A 22,378-nucleotide genomic window follows, 5' to 3' on the forward strand; every position below is an offset into this window, starting at 1 on the left:
ATAGGTGGCTTGCTAAGACTGTAAAGAAATACGTTTTTGTTTAATATCTTTTAAGTTAATTTCATACTTTATTACATTTTTCTTTCCCAAGCAATATAATATAAAATACTTCAACAAGAGCCGCTTATCCCTCTCTGTCCTCCATAAATCTAAGTAGACAAGGAAGAGAGTAAAAACATAAACGAAAACAATCAAGATTAAGAAGGGAAAAGCATTTTCTTTGCCAGTTGCTGCAGGGGAAAGATCATTCATTCTCCACAGCATGACAGGCTTGTGGGAACAGAAATATGCTGGGTATGACAGCCAGCCTGGGAGTTACCATGGAGAGATGGTGAAATGTGGGAGAAATGTCTGCCTGCCTATCGATTTACGCTGAACACAGTGAGGCTTTGTGCGCCAAAAAGGACAAATACATTCAGAGTCTGGGCCTTTGATAAATCTTCTTCAGTTGTGTGCATAAGTGGATTGAGAATTTGACTTCAAAGCATTTCTCCTGTGTTTTTTTTAGGTTAAATGAGAAAGGGTACAGTGAACTCGTATGCAAGGAGAAACCAGAAGCACCTCCTTTGGCTTTGCCTGAAGACCTGGAGAAAAGGGCTTTAGATCCACCTTCCAGTCATCATAAAACTGCTCACCATTTCTCTGACCATAGCACTCGCAGTGAACCATCAGCCCCCTCCAAAAACAAGAGCTCTGTTCTTTTGCCCCATCTGGAGAAGTACAAATGCCCTGAGGGCACACCTCCTCCTCTTAGCAATTTTCAGGAGGTCCAGTCTGGATCACGAGGGGGAGGAGTCTTGGCCTCACTTTCTCCTGTCAACAATCAAAGCTCTGCCCCTCTCTCAGTCCCCGTTCCCTGGAAGAGTTCAGAGCAGCACAGCAAAGGGCCAACACGGGAGGAGGAGCTACAACAAGAGCTTGTGCCTCCTCCCTTTCCACCTCCTCCCCCTCCAGCTGTCCTGCCCACCCAACAAACCGCTGGCCCGACCCAACCCACCATGGAGGGGCAGCGTTCGCCCTCGCCCCAGTTTGCTCCCCAGAGACTGACTGACAAGCCCCCTGTCTCCGTCTCCATACAGGATGAAGCTCCTGGAAGGTAAGACTTTGTGTGTTTAGAGTTAAATTCCGCCGTTCAGGAATTCTTTCAGGTCTGTGCTGGAATTCAGGGAGATTTCCACTGGCAAACCACAGCTGGGCTCCTCTCAGCTGCAGTCTTAAAACCATCACTGGAAACTCTCCCTACAGCCCAGTAATTTAATGACAGTGCTTCTCTGACTGTCTCTTTATTGTATTCATGCACATACAAGGGGCTTATTCATATGTGTCCTTACTGCACTTTGCCCATGTGTGCTGCAGTTCTTCAGATGAGTCATAAGAGGAATACCCCCCAGCCTTGACTAAAGACTGGTGGAGATTTTGGTGTTTTGTTTTTGCTGGAATATGGGAACTTTTAAAGTAGTCTTACAATGTGTAGAAGATCCAGGTTTTAAAATGAACGTTGGTTTATAGTGACATAGTATGTTTCTCAAGTATATGCATGGATTTGGTCACAGGAACTGACATTTCTTGTTTTCCTGTACGCAAAGCCTGCTAGCCTGTAGTAAAAGATCATATTTCATGTATTTCTACATAGATTATAACCATGAAAATTGTTATTCCTGTCCTTGTGGTGTTTATTCTTTTGCCTAGTTACATAGTTTTTCTTATGTTGCATTTCTTTTATTCACCGTAACACGTTTGTGTTTTCATCATTGTTGTTTACCAGGATGGATAGGGTTAAAGATGAGAACACGTCAGTGAAGAAAGTTCCCATTAAGATTGTCCACTCCGAGAGTGACACAGAAAAAGAAAGTCGACAATATCTTGACTTGCCCATCGAGACCCCTGTCAGCTCTCAAGGACATGGAGTAACTCATCTGCAGAGTCTGGGAAACCCGGATCAGTCATACTCTCTGTTCTGTACTTACACCAGGCAAAAAGACCAGGGGCCTGATTTGAGAGAAGCAGATATGGGCCCTCTGAAAGACCAGGGTCCACAAACCAATGTGAACCCAGTATCATATACGTTACATGGCCTGCAGACGTCTCCTTCGTCGGATCAAAGCAGCAACGGAGTGTCTTTACATCCCTCGCAGTCACAAGATGACGAAAAAAGAAAGGAGCTTGTTAGAGACATAATGGACAAGGACAAGTCCCTAGTGGACATTTTAGACCAGAGTAAGATGAAGACCACCATGGATCTGATGGAGGGGATTTTCCCTCAAGGAGAGCAGTTACTGGAAGAGGCCCAACAGCGCAGGAAAGCTGCACCTAAACAGCTTTCTCCTCGCAACTCTGTGGAGAAGTCAGTATTTTTTTATTATATGTATTATTTTATTTTTTATTTATATTAGGAATTAACCCTTAACGGGATAGTTTAGCTAAAAATGAAAATTCTGTCATTCATTACTGTCGTTCTAAACACAAAGGAACACAAAGTAAGATATTTTTGATGAATTCTGATAGTTCTCTGACCCTCCGTATAAAGCACGGATCGATGGAAGGACATCATTAAAGTAATCCATGTGACATCAGTGGTCCTACGCAATTTTACGAAGCTACGAGAATCATTTCTGTGTGCAAAGAAAACAAAAATAAAAAATTTTCAACAACCACTGGATTATTTTAACAATGTCCTCACTACATTTCTGAAAATTGATTGCGTTATATCCTTGCTGTCTATGGGAGATTCGGAGAACTCTCAATTCCTCAAAAATATCTTAATTTGTGTTCTGAAGATGACAGGTTTGGAACGACATGATGACGAGTAAATAATGACAGAATTTACATTTTTGGGTGAGCTAAAATGTTTGATGTTTTATTTTTTTTATCAGTAGGTCAGGGTTGCTGTTGAGCCCTACCCATGTGGTTTTAATAAAAAAATAAAAAACTGAAAGCTGTTCAGTGGATATTTAAATTGTAGCCTGTCCAATTCTGCTTCATCGTTCCAGTTATGATTCATAAACATGTTTTATTTTTTTATTTTTTTGTTGCAAATCTGAGGCACTTGTCTAGCAATCTGGCAGACTTTGTGTATATCTGAAGTCACTGAAACTGAACAGCTGAAATAATTATTCTTAAACACACTTATCCTATCTGTCACATGGACTTCTGTGATGTTTGGATCTATTGTGATCAGTTTACGTTTCTCCTAAAAGTCACCTGTGGGTTTTCAGAAAAGAGGAGGACAGCATGGTGGCGGCCACTGCTTTAGTGACTAATTCAACCTACTACAGTACATCTGCACCCAAAGCAGAGCTGCTGATTAAGATGAAGGACATGCAGGAACAGAGTGTTGAGCACAACTCAGAGGAGGAGCTGGAGGAGGACAATGAAAGCGATCTTGCCAGCAAGAAGGTACTGACATGCTGTAGCAACACATCGGTGATGCAATCAGATACTTCTTACTAGTCCTTTGTATCAAATGACTTTGTCCTCGTTTTTCTTTCTCATTGCAGCATGAGTTGATTGACAGTCTCAGCAAGAAGTTGCAGGTGCTGAGGGAAGCTCAGGAGAGTCTACAGGAGGACGTGCAAGACAACAACGCTCTTGGGGAGGATGTGGAGGCCATCGTGCAGGGTGTCTGCAAGACAAATGAACTCGAAAAGTTCCGTATGTTCGTTGGTGATCTCGATAAAGTGGTCAACCTTCTGCTGTCTTTGTCTGGACGCTTGGCCAGAGTAGAGAACGCCCTGAACAGCCTAGAAGAAGACGCCTCACTGGAGGAGAGGGTGAGAATGAAAATTAGGGATTTGGGAAAGCAGGATTGATGTTGCGGAGGAGTGAAATACAGAATTAAGTTTTCAAAAAGCTTTAAAAAAAAAAGACTGAAAAAGAACGCGGAATATTATGAAGGCTGGAAAAACTGCATTAACATAAAAGTAGCATGTTATGCCAGAGACATGGCCTACTGCTGACACAGACAAAACCGCTTTGAGTTCAGCTCACATCACTTCTAGATCCTGATTTTTTTTTTTTTTCCCCATCCTTACAATCTTAATCCGTAGAGCCTTAAATTGGTACTATGGAAAATGGTAATAACTGAGTAACATGGTATAAATTACATTACTATTCTAGTACCGTAGCTTTAATATAGCCTTAAATGGGCTACCAGATAATTAAATTGCACTTATTTGTATATAGATTCATGTTTTGTGTCTTGTGTGCGTGTGTGTAGAGATTAAATTATGAATATATACGGTTATTAAGCATTAATAGCAATTTAAAGTAACTTTTTATCTTTAGGTTTGTGAAATGATGTGATGTAAAAGAATAGAAAGGGATTTTTCTGGTCGATTAGTAGTTCATTTGAAACATTACTAAACTAAACACTATTATTAACAAACCATCTAATTATTATAATGAGCTTTTAATTGCCCAAATAACCCAATACGTTTGCCACATAGCGCACTGGCAGAAGTAATGCTTTAAATTGAGCTTTATTAAAAATGTATTTTGCGTTCAAAGATAAACAAATTATTTTAATTTGATATTTAATTAAATTTTATTGAAAATGTTGATCATCTTTCTGCAGCGGACACTGACAGAGAAACGCAAGCTGCTGATTCGTCAACATGAGGATGCCAAGGAGCTAAAGGAGAACCTCGACAGGAGAGAACGGGTCGTCTACGACATCCTGGCGAGTTACCTGTCAGAAGAGAATATGGCTGACTACGAGCACTTTGTGAAGATGAAGTCTGCCCTTATTATTGAGCAGCGCAAACTCGAGGACAAGATCAAACTGGGGGAGGAGCAGCTCAAGTGTCTGATGGACAGTCTCCCAATGGACCAGAGGACAACCAACTGAGGACTTCAAAAAAAAAAACGTTTATGCAGTGATCCAGAGCAACTCGCTTGACGTCACCCTAAATAACAGGGTTCCAAAGCAGTACTTAATGTGGTCCATTTACTGCCAGTGGAATTACATTCTGGTCATATATTGAGTGCTTCTTGTCTGCAGCATTTTGGCAAGACTCATGAAGACCGTGAAAGTGCTGGGCACTTTTAGATCATGATTTGACCGAATCACCTGTCAGCTGATCTTATATTTTCATGACGTTTCAATGTTACACGACCCATAGAATTATATGGCGAAAATAATTTTTAAAGACGCTTTTAATTTTTCTTTCTCCCACATCTGTTTCAATAGATCGTGCCCTTTTTGCAACAGTGTGCTCTCAAAACCTGACACTCTCTATGTACATGCCACGGTAACTCACTGTGCTGTATCTTTTTAACCACTAGAGGGCAATGAAAGACGCCTGAACGCCAACACAAAAACCTTGTGATTCAAACATACACTCAAATCCCGGTGGCATAAAGCTTTGCACATGTAAGCCGTTTCTATTTACACCAGGAGGTTGTAATTAACTTCCGAAAATGACTTTTTTGATGGTGCATTATTTCAAATGACACGTGTCGCTATCCCGGTCATGTTAAAAAATAATTCAATGATATCTTTAGTAATTTATTTTAGCCTTTTGAATCTTTGTATATAACTAGAATAGGCTAGAATTGTATTCTTTCACTTCATTTTAGCCAAGCAAACTACCACTTTAGTCTGCACGCTTTTTCTAGATGAATGTATGATATATATCCATACAATGCATTGTAACAGAATTAGGAATGACTGTAAGTATTCTGAAAGACTTGCCTAAACGATATATTATTTCACTAAGGATTCAGTGCTTGTCTATAAAATACCAGCTGCCTTTTACTCCATGTCACGTGTATGTCATTTCTAATTTCAGCTGTAAGATAACTGTGACCTTGGACCACAAAACCAGTCATATAAGGGTCATTTTATTATTTTTCTTAATTAATAAATAAGCCTTTCATTGATGTGTGGTATAGGATATGACAATATTTGGTGATACAACTGGTGCAAATATGAAATTTGAGGGTGCAAAAAAATCTAAATATTATGAACTTTTAAAGTGAAAACAAAAAAAACTATCATTGGCTATTCCTACAAATATGCTAGTGCTACTTATGACTTTTTATCAGGGTCCCATTTGTTGTTTCATGTTTTTTCTTTTCTTTTTTTGGTCAGAATAGACTCAAAATGCATCACATTCCAGTCTAAAAATCTCCTATACATTTACACAGCAACATGTAATATAGTAAGTAGTAATAAGTTTGCTGTTTCATAATGAAAAGCTGTGTCATGTGTGTATTAACCTTGTTCCTCGTAATTATTATATTTCAGTGACAAAATGTTTTTTTTTTTTTCATAAAAGATACATTGCACAGATTACACAGCATGTACTACTTGATTGTTAATTGATGTTGAATTTATCCGATATATAACTGTCTTAAAGCAGACAAAGGATGCTTTCTCTCATGCCACAGCTCAAGGTGGTCACCGCTGCTTTATTATAACACTTTGTAGCATGTAGTGTGACACAAATTCACTTTTTCTGATACAGTTGTAGAAATAGCACATGTATCAACGACAACAAACAAATCAACAAAAGTGTCTGATAATTTCTGAGGTAAAACACTTTTGCTGTTATATATCTTCTCGTGTAGTGTACATAATTTTAAATAAATATATATAATTTTTTTTTTTTTTTTTTTAGCTGCTAAACTTTAATTACAAAAGGAAGGAATGAAGGATTAAAGGAATGACGTTTCAGTGTAATTATATTGCCGTTGTGTGTTAGTAAAGTAACTAAGACTTTTATTACTGCATTCAATCCTTTTATTTCTTGATTCTCTAAGGAATCGTTTTATCTGAATCGTTGTGATCGCCTAATATTTAACTTCAGCCTGAAGCGTTATTGCCTTGGCCGATCAGGAGAGAGACTTTGACACGTAAAGCTCACCAGATAGGCTGCTTGAGCAAAATATGGCGCGCCTTACATAATATTACGGCATTCAGTGTATTTCAAAATAACGTGTTGTTTTAAAATCTGAAAGGGAAATAGACAAATCAATCCGCTTTTTCACGTTTACTCCAAATTTATACGCATGCGCATTAGCTGAAGCCAATATAAATACGACGCTATTGCTGTCAAGCGTTTCGTTACCGTGAGAAGGCGCGTTCAATTCAGGGACGTTCTCAATTAATATACCACAAAACACCTTTCAACTCACCATATGGCTAAATAATACACAAGTTTATGGTAACGGTGTAGTAACTTTTCATTGTTTTGCCCTCTCTTGTCCGTTTATTGGCTGAGCTTCATCAATCATTAACGCCCGCTGTGTTTGACTTGTACTTGTCAGCTCGAGAAGTTATTTCCACTCGTTTCGTTTGAGGGTGAGGATCCTGTACGGTGTCAGATGAAGTGATTTACAGGATCCTCCGGAGCTCAAAGCACTTCACAGGTAAGCGTTTTTTTTAAATTCAGTTACATTTCTAAGAATGTGTAGCCTACTGCTGCTTTATCAGTTGGCTTTACAAAAACGTGGACTTTATAGTTTATCGTGAATAACGAGGGCTTGAGAAACTGCTGGATATAGCGGAAATGAACTTGCTCAATACATTTAACGGCAAAAATACGACATATTTTGGCTATATAGTTTATTATTAGTTGCCTACTGGGGGTGGGGGTTGGCAAAGTGTTAAGGAAATCGATTCTCCTCTATTTGTTGCCATCTCTGATTCCTGTATGTGAAGAAACTGATTATTGTAAATGACCTTTCAGCTTATCCTGGAACATTCCACAACCCCAGGTGTGCAGGGAGCCAGGCAGGAAATATTAGCTCTCTCTCTCTCTCTCTCTCTCTCTCTCTCTCTGTCTCTCTCTCTCTCTCTCTCTCTCTCTCTCTCTCTCTCTCTCTCTCTCTCTCTCTCTCTCTCTCTCTCTCTCTCTCTCTCTCTCTCTCTCTCTCTCTCTCTGTGTCTGTCTCTCTCTCTCTCTCTCTCTGTGTCTCTCTGTCTCTCTCTGTGTCTCTCTCTGTGTCTCTCTCTGTGTCTCTCTCTCTCTCTCTCTCTCTCTCTCTCTCTCTCTCTCTCTCTCTCTCTCTCTCTCTCTCTCTCTCTCTCTCTCTCTCTCTCTCTCTCTCTCTCTCTCTCTCTCTCTCTCTCTGTGTGTCTCTCTCTCTCTCTCTCTCTCTCTCTCTCTCTGTGTCTCTCTCTCTCTCTCTCTGTCTCTCTCTCTCTCTGTCTCTCTCTCTCTCTCTCTCTCTCTCTCTCTCTCTCTCTCTCTCTCTCTCTCTCTCTCTCTCTCTGTCTCTCTCTCTCTCTCTCTCTCTCTCTCTCTCTCTCTCTCTCTCTCTCTCTCTCTGCGTCTCTCTCTCTCTCTGTCTCTCTCTCTCTCTCTCTCTCTCTCTCTCTCTCTGTCTCTGTGTCTGTGTCTCTCTCTCTGTCTCTCTCTCTCTGTCTCCCTCTCTTGTCCTCTTCCTCCTCCTGTGTTGGTCTCAAATGCATAGCCTTATGCTCGACCTTCAACGGAGTGTCCTTTTTCCTCCCTCTGGAAACAACGCTCGTCACCAGTTTTTAAACACTACATGTGAAAAGCATTTTCTTCAGTCTGAAAAGATTGCTTGGCCTTCACCTTCTGTGTCCAAAGGAAGCACTTTGTGTATTCCAACCATTCACTTGCGAATTGTCAAGAAGGCTGTTGCATTGTGGGATGCAGGTTTCAGGCTGGTTTGCGTCATGTCCCTGTCCCATTCCCCTCACTTTCTTTCTGCTTTTTCCTGTCTTCTCTTTACTGTCATATTGTTAAAGAGACAAAAGGCCATAAAAAGGGAGTGTTGGTGGTCCATGGAAAATTTACATATAAAGATTAACAATTATTTTACTGTATGTGTACTTTATGATAACTGGCTGGAAACCATGAGATTTTTTTAATTGACAGCCGTGGAAAAACAATCATATCTTTTGTAGTACAATAACAATATAAAAGTCAGTTGTTTACTTTTCATATAGATTTTTTATGATTTTAATTAATTCATTTTCCACGTTATTCAACATCATATCATCTTACTACTTTTCCAACACAGTATAAATGCATTTTTACATGAAAATACTGTATAGCATTTAAAGGTCGGATCTGTAATCTTTTATTTATCTTTAATTATTTAATTTTTATGCATAATTAATGAGTTTTAAGCATATTTAAAGAATTATTTTTATCTCACCAAGGCTGCATTTTTTTTTTCTTTTATCAGTAAAACAGTCATTTTTACTACATTTCCACTCTTCCAATCATCAGTGTCACATAATTATTCAGAAGTCATTCCAATATGGTTCTCGTGAAATATTCATCACATTGACAACAGTTACTTTGCTGGGTTTTTTTTTCTTTTTTAGCATATACAAATAGCCCAAAAGAATAGCATTTTTAAATATTATATTTTATAACAGTTTAAATGTATTGCCACTTTTTTATCAAACTAATGCTGAATTTAAAAAATATGTATGATCATGTAGCTGTTGTATTTTATGAATGGGGTCCCCTCATGTGTAGAAATAGGTTAAAGTAGCTTTTTGAATTTTTTCTAATCTAACAGCCATGCTCCTGAAGGACGGCGTGCAGACCTGAGGAGGAAACATACATCACCTGGTGTCAGGACCGTTAGCAATGGCTTCCCTTCCCCAGTCAGTCCACTGTCAGTTTGCGGGTCTAGTGCTTGGGTTTGTAGGATGGATCATGACCTCCTCCGTTTCTGGGGTGAACGACTGGAGGATATGGTACGTGGACAATCGGACGGTCATCACCGGAGGACTGGCCTGGGTGGGAGTGTGGCGGGTCTGTTTCAACAGCCACGTTTTGGATTCAGCTGAGATCTGCAAAAGCATCAGCCTCACAGATCCGTTCACCCCACCAGAAATAGCCGCCGCTCAGGTGCTTTGCATGGCCGCTGTTGGCGTGGGGGTGCTCGCCATCCTGGTGGCGGGACACGCGGTGAGGAACGCCATCTTCGGGGTAGACGGTGTCAGGTTGATCTTTGTGACGGCGGGCTCCTTGTTCTGGCTGACTGCAGCGTGTTCGCTGGTCCCCGTCTTTTGGAATATGAATTCCGTGCTGGCGAATCTCACTATAGACTTCCCTCCGGACTTCTACTTGCCTGCAGCGCCGGTGAAACAGGAAGTGGGTCCGGGGATCGGCATCGGGATCGGTTCGGGTTGCCTGCTCATTGTGAGTGGACTACTCTTAATGTGCTACAGGTATCCCAAAACCCAGATCCCTAAGAGTGAAGAAACAGGACATTTTGACAACAACCCAACAGACGAAGGCTTTCTTGGTGTGATTAAAGAGAGTACGGATGAGGGTATGATCAACCCAGTGTATGAAACAGAAAAGCTTTAACAGCCTATGGAAGGACGCTGAAGGCTCTGAGCACAGTTTCTTAAAATCAGTTTGAGGACAAATTGTATTTTTGAGGACTCCAAACCAAATATCTAAATACAGTATATTTAAATGAATGCAATAATATAATCACTAAAGTGACTGAATGATCAGCAGAAATAAATGCAAGCACTTTGAACTCTGAGGCCATTTTATTGGTATAACACTGGACTTTAAAAGTTGTCGTCTTATAATATGCTGTAAGAGCACGCTCACCTAAATGTCTGTAAAGTATGCATTTGTCACAATTTAAAAGCTTGGTGTCAGTAGGATTTTTTTATGTTTTTCAAAAAAAGTCACTTATGCTCAACAAAGCTGTATTTGATGAAAAACTTGATTTAAAAAAAAAAATTTATAATTTAATAATAATAATAATAATTTAGTTTCTAATTTAATATATGGGAAAAAATGCTTAGGGTTCAATTAATTTCTTAAGTTAAAGAAAATTAAAGTTTAATTTTCAGCAAGCGTTACTCTACGTTTTACATGTCAGATAATTCTTTAAAGCGTATTTTTTTAGGATCCTTTAATAAATAGAAATTAAAAAAATGTTTTACTGACGCCAACATTTTTATAGTGTGTGTATATATGTATAAAGAAAATGTATGTAAAAAAAAAAAAAAATTAAAAATAAATGTATTCTAATTTGTCTAATTATTATTTTAAACAAAAGGTGATCTTTTGCTCTCATTTGAATAAAAAAAGCAATTTTCAGTTGTTGTTAAGACTCAGCTTACACTTTCAGAAAATAAAGGTACAAAAGCTTTCACTGGGGTGGTACCTTTTCAAACGGTACCTAAAGGGTGCATTTTAATACCTAAAGGATACATATAAGTGTTTAAAGTGTACATTTTTGAACCTAATACAAGTATACATTGTGAAAAGGTACCGTCCCAAGTACAGCTTTTGTACCTTTATTTCCGAGAGTGTATAAATTCATCTGCCATTGAAAGCTGTTGACGCTAAATATCTTGATTTTGATGCGAGATATGATTTAGCTGACTAAGAGTGGATCTTTGAGCGGGGACAAGGTGATTTCAGAGGAAATAACCCCTGCCATGAGTGGAATGAACTTTACTGTTATTTCACAGCTTGATACTTGCCCTTATTACTGTGTTTTTCAACACCCCCCACGGGCTTTGAGTTTGTTACTTGCCAACATTTAATCTTGTTAAAATTGAACATTAATTTTGACAAATCCTGCTGGATATTACATGATTTTCTTTTATTATAAAACCGCATAATCCCTCTGATAACTCGACAAAGGGAAATCATTTCTTGCCTGTTAAAGGTGCTTTTGTTTTCTAGTCCGTGGAGGTCGCTTTAGGAGTTTTGATGGTTTATCCGCCGAAACCCCCAAAAATGCGCTCGCAGAAGAGGTGTTAAGCCTCGTAAGAGTTGCGGCTGGAGAATTTGTCTGCCAGGATGGACTCCCACGGCCACTGGCGATTAGACATGTATTGTTCTGAGAGAGAGGTGAAAGAAACATCCTGACAGAGAAGAGCCAAGACCCCGTGCGGAGACGAACGCATTGTCTTAAGAGAGGGCAGCTATAGCACAAACACATTTCTGCTCTCACGTGACTGAGACTGGGGCGTGATGATGGTGGAATTAAACAAGCTTTTATGGATCTCAGTATGAAACCTCCTTTACGACAGTCTGTTAGTGTGCTGGCAGACAACACAAACGGCCTGCGCCTCAAAAGGATGCAAGAGGGCTATCAAAACAATAGCGTTTCTTTACTGAAAACCTTTGAGCAGCATACGAGACGTGTGTCATTATTATCATACGTGCTGTGATAAGACAGTGAAGACAAAGGTGAACGCTATCAGAGTTCACCCGACAGGATTATTCGCTTATATCAGAGTTCAGCGTGATCATGACCGATAAAACAATAAACTTGAAGGAGTGTTGTCGTTTAGTTGAAGTGCTCTTTGTTGTAGTAGAAACATTATTTCATAATTCTATTGACTGAGTTTTTAGAACTTTCTCAAGCTGCTCCAAATTTTATAAATCGCTTTTTTTGGTGGAACGTTTCCGAGAGGCGAAGGCAGCACATTGTCCCTTTGGTTTTTAATGTCCCTAATTAAAGTTTAACTGCTTTGTGGATTATAAAGTGATTACGGATGAGATTAGATCAAAAGCAAAGAGTATTAATATATCTGTACAGTCATTTAGCTTGCGGGAATCATTTGTGTACATCTTAACCCTTTCTGCGGCCATCTTTACCAGTTAATACAATATATTTGAAATGATAATGATTATAAACAATACATTGGGCCGATTTACATGGATAGATAGATAGATAGATAGATAGATAGATAGAGAACCAGGCATTTCAAACTAATTGCGTTATTAATTTAAAGTATGATTTGAGTGTTAAAGACTGTTCTGTAGTTTTGCTGTATTGTGGGTGTGGACTGCAGGGTGTGTTTTGGGATCATTTGCTGGGTGTGCATGTGATCACACTGGGTGTGTTGTGTGATCAGCACTGCTGATGAACATTTGTTGGGGTTTTTTTTTTCCTTTCTTTTTTTTAGGCATTAGATTTTCACCTGTGAGAAACCATTGGCATTTTTAGACCAGTTATTTCTTTGAAGCGTCTCCACCGGCCTTGAGCTGGCGCTTGTATCTCTACACAGAGGTCATCTTACCCTCTGCCGTTCTGTTCTGCCTCATGCATAGCAAAGCAGCTAAGTAAAGGGTATCAACTCCGATGAGTAACACCAGTAATTAAGGACCTGACGTATAATTTTACTTGAAGACATTCATTACAAGTCTGTATACTAAACCTGCTGCAAACCTGTTTTTTCACATAAATGCTTGTGTGTGCGTGTATATATATATATATATATATATATATATATATATATATATATATACTACAGGGCCGTTGAATACTTGAATCTAATTGGCTGACAAATGTTCAAAGTTACGCGCTCCTTTTGGAAGCTGCACGGTCGCTCTTGTTTTTCCCGACGCCTCCGTGCCGCATCGAGTTAAAAAGCGCTTTTTAGTGCTGGGAGGCACTTTATCCTTTGCTGAAACTTCCGAGTCTTCAAGGAAAGCGCAGAAAAAGCCGTGGTTGCTTAGCGACGGCAGACGCTTCCTGAGCTCCAGCGCAGACTGCGGCGCGTCCAGGGTACATGTGTGAACACGGCCTCATACAGTTCCCTATTACTTTACCAAACGGGTTCTATTATATATATATATATATATATATATATATATATATATATATATATATATATATATATATAAATGTGGCATCTCTTTAATGTGCTGCAAGCCTGCTACTGCTAAAAGTTGTTTCATTAAATTATTTATTTACTTGTTTGTTTGTTCAATGAAAAAGGGGTAATTGTGTTAATAGGTTTGACAACTTCACAAGAAATACACAAACTACAACCAAATATAACGAAAAAGAGAACTCAATATGAGGTTTTATTTTTTTATTTATTCTTTTTTTCTGATCTGTTTTGAAAAAAAAAAAAAAAAAACATTTAGTATCCCTATTTCACTATGCATTTATTTTATGAGTGATGCAGCTACTTTCTGCCGAAAGGATCGACAAAAGCTGATAACGCAGCAAGGATATTTATAATTTTTGCTTACTGTTCTCAGAAGCAAAAAAAAAAATGGAAAAATGATGAATTTATTACAAAATGTACAAATAAGTAAACAAATACAGTGTTTGTGAATGGTGTTTATCTTGCATGTTTAAAATGTAGTTTTGTGTGTCGTTTATCAGCTTCTTTCACTCTTGCTTGTTTACAGTGAGCTGCATTAGGACATTGTTCCTAATGAGCCGAAGACACACCATTTCCCCTTTCTGAGAGCCCAGGGTCCGTCCCCTCCCAACCAGAAGCTGGAAATGAGCGTTAATAGCTAAACATCACCAAGTCTAAACATACCACCCATTTTTATTTTCTCTATCAATATCCATCGCAGGAAGTTCTGGGCACAATCTATGTGGCGCCTTCAAGTCTGAGAACGTTTTGTCCATATACCATATTTCCATCACGCCTAAAGAAATGCACAAGTGGAAGTGCATGTTTTCCGTGTATGAGCTAGCGTTTTTTCAAAGACGTCGTCGTCTTCACGTAGAGATGTGATTATTTGGTTAAGCTCTATCTGGGATGAGACTTCACCTGTCGCAGTGCTCTGGAGGAAAGAAGTCTAACCTGGTCAGATCAGAGTAATGATGGAGAGGAGGAGGCGGCGCTGTTTGGCATTCCTCAGAGGACACGCTGCTCGTTAGAGCCTTCATTAAAGCCAGCTTAGTCTCCATACTGATAGGGAGACCATCACAGACAATTACACTCACCTGACTGAACACACTAGAACAGCAAAGCACGCTTTCTTCCGTTCATGCCTTTCGTACTCTTGCTTGAAAAGCATTTCAGGAAAATAAATAGTGAAATAAAAACTGCTATTTTTAAAAAAAGTTTTAAGTAAATTGAATTGAATTAAAAACTCAAAGACTACTAAACTGACCAGCCTTGTTTTGGTTTAAGTGATGTTTATATGTAGCAGATTTTTAATGTTGTATATTACCATTTTTAAATATTTTTACTATTTAAAATTACTGTTATATATAATATATAACCGTTAAAATAATTAATTAATTATAAAATGTATAAAATAAAAAATACATGAACTATTTAAAATGTAATTTAGTCCGGTGATTTCAACAATTTTTTGGCATCATTAGTTACATGATTTGCTGTTCAAATAAACATTTATTATTATTATGTTGAACACCACTGAGCAGATTTTTTTTCAGGTTTCTTTAATGAATAGAAAGTTCAGAAGAACAGAAATCTTTTTTTGACATTATAAATGTCTTTAGCATCACTTTTGATCCACTAAAGCATCATTGCTAAATATTACTAAATATTACTAATATTACATTACAATATTTACAAGTATTACTGTTTTGATGGTATAGTTTATAAAGCTTTTTACTTCAGATAAATGCTGATCTTTGGAATTTTTTTTATCTTTTTTTGGAAAATCCTGAAAAGATGTACTCAACTGTTTTCAATATTGATAATAATAATATTGATAATGATGATAAAAATAAATGTAATAGCAAATTAGCATATTAGAATGATTTCTGAAGGGTCGTGTGACACTGAAGTCTAGATTAATGAGGCTGAAAATGTATTATTTCAGTTATTTCAAATATTTTAGATCAAATAAATGCAGGCTTGTTAAGCAGAAGAGAATTCTTTAAAAACACTTACTGTTTTTAAAAATCTGCTTTAAAAATCATACTGTTTTTACAAATTTCTGACTTCTGACAGACTTATGATAAATTAATAAAACCTAACTGCTGCAACACTAGTAATAAACTCTCAAATAAGAAAACGTTTCAAAGTAACCACTGCTTAAAAAATTATGTTTTTTGGTGTTTTGAACTGTACATTTGACATGTTCTCCATATATTACATAATACAAATATGTGCAGGTAAGCATCTTTTTTATTTTTTTACTAAAACAGACAGTATTCTGGATTAGTACCAGCTGATTTCCAGATGCTATTTACAAACAACGATCCCCAAACAATGGCTGTGTCTCAAACGGAAAGGCTGCGTTCTAGAAAGAAATGCATCCTTCCTCATCCAGTCCTTCTGAGGCTTCAGTTTTTACAGTCGCTAGTATAACACACTTATTACAACTACGGTTTGAAGAACACTTCATGTTAAAATCTTACCTGACTTTCTATAAATGCAGTACGTGCAATGACATCCATACGTGCTCTTCCAGTGATTAACACTATGCATAGTTTAGCATCATGTGATACATTTGCAAGAAAAGAAAAGAAAACATCATGCCTTCCTCTCTAAAAACACTTGTGGCCTCATGACGTGCCGGCCAAGATATGGAGACTTGCCAGGATACATCCTTCCTGTCGAGAAGTACTTTTGCAGGTGGCATTGAGTACTAAATGTACAGCGCACCAAATGAAGAAGACCAAAATCTTACCTTTTCTGTACTAGTTATATATGTATTAAGCACACAATATCTTAATGAATGATCAAAATTCCACAAAATGGCAAAAAAAAAACTGTTGTCAATCGCTACATCTCTATAAAAGCAACTGCAAACTTATTGCCAACTTTTCAATATTAACACATTAATACAAATAGGCTACTCTTAATAATGCATCTTAATAATGCTTTACCTGTTTCAAGAGTTTGATCGATGGATACACTGAATCTAAGTATAAACATTTTCAAGAAACTATTATCCAAAAATGTTTTTGTCCTGCTTCATCAATAGGCATTGTACCTCAAACGTACTCGGTGCGTTTTCTCGAACCATCGATAGTTCTGATCTCCTGCCTTTGACGGTAATGTGGTTCTCTGTCTCTCGAGTCGGAGCATGAGGCGAACAACATCACGGCTGCCACGATGTCAAGAAGTCCTGCAGCCCAGCCGATGAACAGCGCGTCTCCAAACTCTGAACGCGGCACCACGTGAGGTACGGTCTCGTCGAAGAACTTGATAACAATATCGTGAGCGACGTAAGAGACGGGAAACAGCACGAACACCCCGGCGATGCATAAAAGCACGCCGGCCGTGATCTTCAAACCTCGCTTGGTCCTGTGTCCCTCCTCGCTCTTGCAGCAGTTGATCTGACTCATGGCGGGGATGGCGAGGAGAAGTCCGAGAAGACATGTGGCATCCGAAACGCACATCAGAACGCGGGCCAGCATGAGCTTGGGTTCGAGGCCTAGGATGGTATCGTAGGGGCGACACTCCGTACCAGCGACCTCCTGAAACACGCAAGCCTCCCAAAGCCCTTGTTCGTAGCTCTCCATGCCCATTAGCTCAGTGGAAAGTGACAGCCACTGAGGCATGATGGTGCTCGCCAACGAACAAAACCAGCCGCCCGTCCCGATCAGCACCCCAAGTATTTCCAGGAACACAGTGCATGGGTTTGGCATGGTCACCTCTCTCGGGATCCGACGGCCCTCGGGTTTGGTTGGCACCTCAAGAACCTCCTCTCGATGAGAAGGAATGACGGAGGAATGGAAGAGAGAGCGAGAAGAACAGAGGTAGCTCCTTGGATCCAGATACTGTAGACTTCTGCAGGTTCTTCACAGCCCGTCGGTATTCAGTAAGAGGCACTCATCATCTGAGCATAAGAGGTAAAGGAAATGTGCACATGGGGAGAGAGGGCACTCAAATTTTAGGCCCTGCCCTCAAGGATCCTTTTTAGAGAGAGAGAAAGAGAGAGAGAGAGAGAGAGAGAGATTCTTTTTATTCAGACCCTGGTCTCAAGAGGAGACCAAAGGCAACACGGGATGCCATTAAACTGTAGACAGGATGCCATTAAATTGTGATTGTTGTCATTTTCCAGGGACAAACTGATGATTTTACTACATCATTACAGTTTGTTTGTATCTTTTCATTTGGTCTCCCTGCTATCAGCAACAGCACTTGCCGTAGGGGTTGCCATGGGGAGAAGAGAAAGGAATATTTTCAGTGTTTATTGAGTTTTTTTTTTTTCTCCAAGGAACGAATGGGTGAAAGATAAGCTCTGCTAAGTGCCCGGCAGTCTATTCTTTGACGCAAAGGAGAGCACGCCAAATATGCAACGTGTAACTAACCGGGGATCTTTGATGCTTGCCGACTATTACTTCTCCATTGTTATTTTTTAATTGGAGAAATAAAAATGTGCAGTGCGGGCTATAAAGACTAAACTTAATTTTATTTAATTTTTACATTTATTTAATTTAATTTTATTTCTTTTAATTTTCATTGGTTTTCATTCCAAATTATGCTGTAAACAAAATGCTAAATGGAGAAGTTAAAAATGAACATGAATTTGAGAATTTTAACTTTCAAAAATATAGGAAAAAAAATCATAATTCATTTTATTTACCCTGCATGGTTTGGGAGCATGAAGTGATTCAATCTGACTATCTGTACAGATCAATTTCACAACTTTACTAACTTGATGAAAACTGTGCAGAAAAAGTGCAGAATCTTAACCATTTCCATTAATTTACAATTATGCATATATAGTTGCATTTTATTTGTTATATATTTTGTTATAACAATATAGTTTAAATAAAACTATTGCAATTTATTTGAGTAGTTATTTGTATGTGGTGGTTTTTTATACACCATTTATCAAAGCAGCTGTCGATGTGGCACGTGCGTCCATCAAACGTAAACATTTTAAAACACTTAAGTTGCTACGATCCCTTTTTTTTTTTTTTCCAGGCAGATGTAGCATCTCGCTCAGCACGATCTGGATCTCATAGACTGATTAACACGGTAAGTCGAGCAAATCTAGCCGAATGGTTAGTGATGTAATGTCACACGAAACTGAGGTTAGGTTTGTAAATTGTACTGTATATTATAGTTATTATGCACAAATGGCAAGTTGGCTGCACAGTGTTAATCAGTTACGTTAGTCTTTGTAACGGCGGTTGATATTAATATGAAGTGCTGTAGTCATGCCCGTGTGTTTTAAAGCTACTTTGGCTATTTATTATCTACCAATAATATCGCTTTTAATCGTTAGCATAGCATCTGTCGTGACGTGCTCGCATCGCCGCTGTTACGACGTGTTTAAAAACGCAGACACTGCTACTTAAGTAACTAGGTAATAATTAATTGCACAAATGCCCTCTGCTATATTTTTAGATTGCACAGATTCAATTTAGGGATCACATTATATTATTTATAACGGTCGCAGTTTCGAGCCTTCAGGCAACAGTTGTGTGGGCAAATAAGGGAAGAAAAAGTTCTATATTGAATCTTAAAAGGTTCTGTCAGGCGCTACATATTTGAAATCCCTAAGAGGTTCCGTATAGAACACTTTTAAGGGTTCTTTGTATAGCCAGGAAAAAAGGTTCCATATAGAACCCTTTAGGGGTTCCCATCATGGGATAATTTTTTGGATTAATTTTTGTTTTGTTTTAATACAATTGTACGACTAAGGGCACACAAGGCAACACAATTTCATTTTTGCTTGTTTCATACTTTAAAAATAACTACATAATGAATATGTTCCTTTAATGCTTGACTCTGTGATTTTCATTTGATTTAAAACTAATTTGTATCTAAAACCGTCATGTTCTTTAAACATAACACTTTTGGTGTGTAACTTCTCACTGATATACTTCTCTTTACAGATCTGTGCAGAGTTCCCGAGAATCAGTGTCCTATCACTTGAGTTCCTAATGGGAGGTATATGGTGGTCTCTGTGTTGAAATCTCGTTGTTAGTCAGTTGTTAGGACATCCAGAGACTGATCGTAACCTTTTACAGCAATAGAATGTTTGAAACACAGAAGTTCTTTTGTTTGTGCTGCTGTCATCAGGGTGTGAATTTTGATCAGATTGAATTTTTTGACAGGATCCATCTGCCTCTGTGGAGAAAAGGAGAGAAGTGGTCCTGAAATGCCTAATCGAGTACATGGGGAGAGACAGGAAGACCTCATCAGTGTCCTCCACGTATGTATTGGGCTGAAAGCTACTTGTCTATTTGTATTAATATTGCAATGATATGGGGTAATACATTTGGTCTTGAAATATATTTAAACTTTGTGGCTTAAACTTTGACCAAACTCTTAATTTTTTTTTCCGTCTCCACCAATAGAGTCGTGATGTGCACGCCGAGCTTGGCGGTTTCCCTTCTCAAAGTTAACATGTGCCATCACCCCGACACGATTGGGATTATCACAGAGGGACAGCCCGTGGTCAGAGGTGTTCCAAACCTGTCCAAAGCATGCTGCCTCCTGTTTGGACTTAACCTAGGCCCTTGACCTCAAGCATCCTCAAAACTGGTCTGTACGTTTGAGATATATCAGAGGCTCTTTGTGGGACTGGACCCCATGCGTCCTAAACTATCATCCAAGTATGCAAATTTGGGAGTTCTTAAAAATAATAGTTGTTGAATATATAGAAAAAAATGTAAAAAAATTCTCATTGCAGTTCCAGTGTGATACAATGTGACGTTGAAAATTGGACAGTTTCACTTTACTGTCCAGAACAGGTTGAAAATGCACTTTTATAGTGTTTGATTTATAGTATTGTGTACATGTGCGGCCCACATTTATTGTCTGTTTTGTAGTCACTGTTTTAAATGACACTGGTTGACATTAAATAAATCTTTTTTTTTTTTATTGAATTTATAATTGTAATAGTTAAGTCTGTTTATGTAAAATGAATCACTGTAGTGCTTAGAATATAGACATTCAGATTTCTTCAGATAGCCAGGACTCAATTAAAATGTTTTTTCACATATAATTAAGGTTAATTTTTACTAAAAACGTAAAGTTCATAAAACTCAATTGAAATGAGTACAGGTTACTTGTAGTAACCCATAAATAAGTTAGCTGTACCAGGAAAAAAAGGTTTATCTGGGTAATACTAATAATATTAGTTAATACAAACACAACAAAATCAAGTTGAGTTAAGTAATATTACAGTTTTTATTGTACTTAAAAAAGGCTGCAAGTTGACTCAACTTAAAACATCCAATGCAGCCACTTGCCTCACTTTTTATAAGTTAGATCTAAGTATTACTCTTTACAGTGTACAGTGGCTCTCCACAAAACACATAATTGGCCCTCAACAAACACATAATTAACATACACACACTTTTCAGACTTTGTCTGAAACTTATGTTGATTACAGTTAGTTATCTACATTTGCAGTCAGATGTGTGATTTTGTGATTTTATTTAATTCAGTATTTGTAAATGTCAAAGAGTAGTTCTTATTCCAAACCTGATCTTTCTCTTTTGCTGAATGCAAAAGTCCATAGTCACAATTCATTTATGAAAAGTGTGGCGTCAGCATTCTTCTAAATTTCTCCTTCTCCTGCATTTCATAGAATAAACTAAAACAAACTCAGAATGGGATGATGGTGCAGTAACTGTGACTGAACTGTAGTTTTTAAGTGAAGCATTCATTTAAATGTCTGCTTGAGCCTAATAATGGATTATATCTGAAAACTATAAGAGAGCTGTAAAGTTACATCTGGTAATAAACATGTTTCGGGGTCTTATTGTCTTTTTATCTGTTTCTGATATATTTCTGCTAACATTTAAATTGGTTTAAACTACAGCGAACGCAGGAAAGTGCATGAGTTTGTAACTTTTTACTGTTTTACTGAGTAACTTAATGTGTTAAAATAGCGTTATCAGAAGTGGAAACGGATGAGGAGGAGTTGGCTATAGAAAAACAAAAGTTTGATTAATTCAACCTACAGGAAATAGTGAGATAAGGAGTGGGCAAGGCGTTTCTAATAAATGCATAGGTGTTTGATCTTTGGTGTCAGAAACCTATTATATGCTAAAGGTTAGATACAATTGTGGTGACTACAATTATTTATTTAAATATATCCTATATAGGGAAAAAAAAAGGAAAAGCTTTTAAGTTTATATAACTAAGCTTAAAAATACATTAATTCAGGGACAATACACATTAATAACACATGAAATCAATGAAAAATGTGCCAGAGTTGCAAATGGCTAATTTACACCTGAAGTCCCAGTATTTTTTAATCAATCAATCAATGCAAATTTAACACTGAAAATTGTTCATAATATTTATTTGAAAGCGTATTGATTTGTCAACATTTAAAAGGCGAAAGAAATAGATTGTTATCACGTGACAAACAAACACATACAAACTTCATATATTTATAAAAATATAGCTCTTGCTCCCATGAACTGCCGCCTCACGTAGATGAACTGGAGGTTTCCACCTCTAGATGGCGCTCTTAACCTAAAAAAGAAAACTAATTGGAGTAAGGAACGTTTTAGGTTCTGTGATAAGGTAAAAACGGTATTTTCACATTCCTGAGGAATAGAGACCGCAACAGTTTACCACAAAAGGAAACTAATTGATTTAATAATTTCTATTATGATTATTCAATTCTGAGTAGGTTACTTTTCAAAACTTTTTTTTCTCTTAACACGCCCTTAAACGAGACCAGCGTTCTAAAACAAATTTTTAATTTTTAATTCCTCCAATTTAATTAAAACGGATTCAACAGTCCAGTGA

General features: G+C 37.9%; 3 protein-coding genes and 1 long non-coding RNA gene across 15 annotated transcripts in view; 3 read left to right on the forward strand and 1 right to left on the reverse strand.

Annotated features, from left to right (window-relative positions):
* The window catches only part of shroom2a (shroom family member 2a), a 36,895-nt gene extending 31,135 nt beyond the window's left edge, over positions 1-5,760 (forward strand). For 9 of the 11 annotated variants that reach the window (XM_043242260.1, XM_043242261.1, XM_043242256.1 and 6 more), the window contains 5 exons: positions 509-1,096; positions 1,766-2,344; positions 3,198-3,396; positions 3,498-3,770; positions 4,574-5,760. In XM_043242260.1, coding sequence (XP_043098195.1) covers positions 509-1,096; positions 1,766-2,344; positions 3,198-3,396; positions 3,498-3,770; positions 4,574-4,846 — 1,912 coding nt within the window. In that variant the 3' untranslated portion in view covers positions 4,847-5,760. The remainder of the gene's footprint in view (positions 1-508; positions 1,097-1,765; positions 2,345-3,197; positions 3,397-3,497; positions 3,771-4,573) is intronic. The other 2 variants (XM_043242259.1, XM_043242267.1) reach the window with 1 other exon arrangement.
* Positions 5,761-7,028: 1,268 nt separating this feature from the next.
* cldn34a (claudin 34a) lies at positions 7,029-10,420 on the forward strand. 2 transcript variants are annotated; one of them, XM_043242270.1, is made up of 4 exons: positions 7,029-7,166; positions 7,270-7,371; positions 7,692-7,719; positions 9,505-10,420. In XM_043242270.1, the coding sequence occupies exon 4, from the start codon at positions 9,576-9,578 to the stop codon at positions 10,302-10,304; it is 729 nt and encodes a 242-aa protein (XP_043098205.1). In that variant the 5' UTR covers positions 7,029-7,166; positions 7,270-7,371; positions 7,692-7,719; positions 9,505-9,575; the 3' UTR covers positions 10,305-10,420. The 2 variants fall into 2 exon arrangements, with proteins under 2 accessions (XP_043098205.1, XP_043098204.1); XM_043242269.1 differs by lacking the exon at positions 7,692-7,719 and having other exon boundaries at positions 7,030-7,166.
* Positions 10,421-15,811: 5,391 nt separating this feature from the next.
* Positions 15,812-17,555, reverse strand: cldn33b (claudin 33b). The gene has a single exon (XM_043241204.1). The coding sequence runs from the start codon at positions 17,296-17,298 to the stop codon at positions 16,642-16,644; it is 657 nt and encodes a 218-aa protein (XP_043097139.1). The 5' UTR covers positions 17,299-17,555; the 3' UTR covers positions 15,812-16,641.
* A 1,029-nt stretch (positions 17,556-18,584) lies between these two features.
* LOC122347615 lies at positions 18,585-20,316 on the forward strand. Its single transcript, XR_006251242.1, has 4 exons — positions 18,585-18,637; positions 19,501-19,555; positions 19,723-19,820; positions 19,966-20,316. It is a non-coding gene; the product is annotated as an uncharacterized LOC122347615 (long non-coding RNA).
* The last annotated feature ends 2,062 nt before the right edge of the window (positions 20,317-22,378 follow it).

Source organism: Puntigrus tetrazona, chromosome 6 (genome assembly GCF_018831695.1).
Source record: "Puntigrus tetrazona isolate hp1 chromosome 6, ASM1883169v1, whole genome shotgun sequence".
NCBI classification, from domain to species: Eukaryota; Metazoa; Chordata; class Actinopteri; order Cypriniformes; family Cyprinidae; genus Puntigrus; species Puntigrus tetrazona.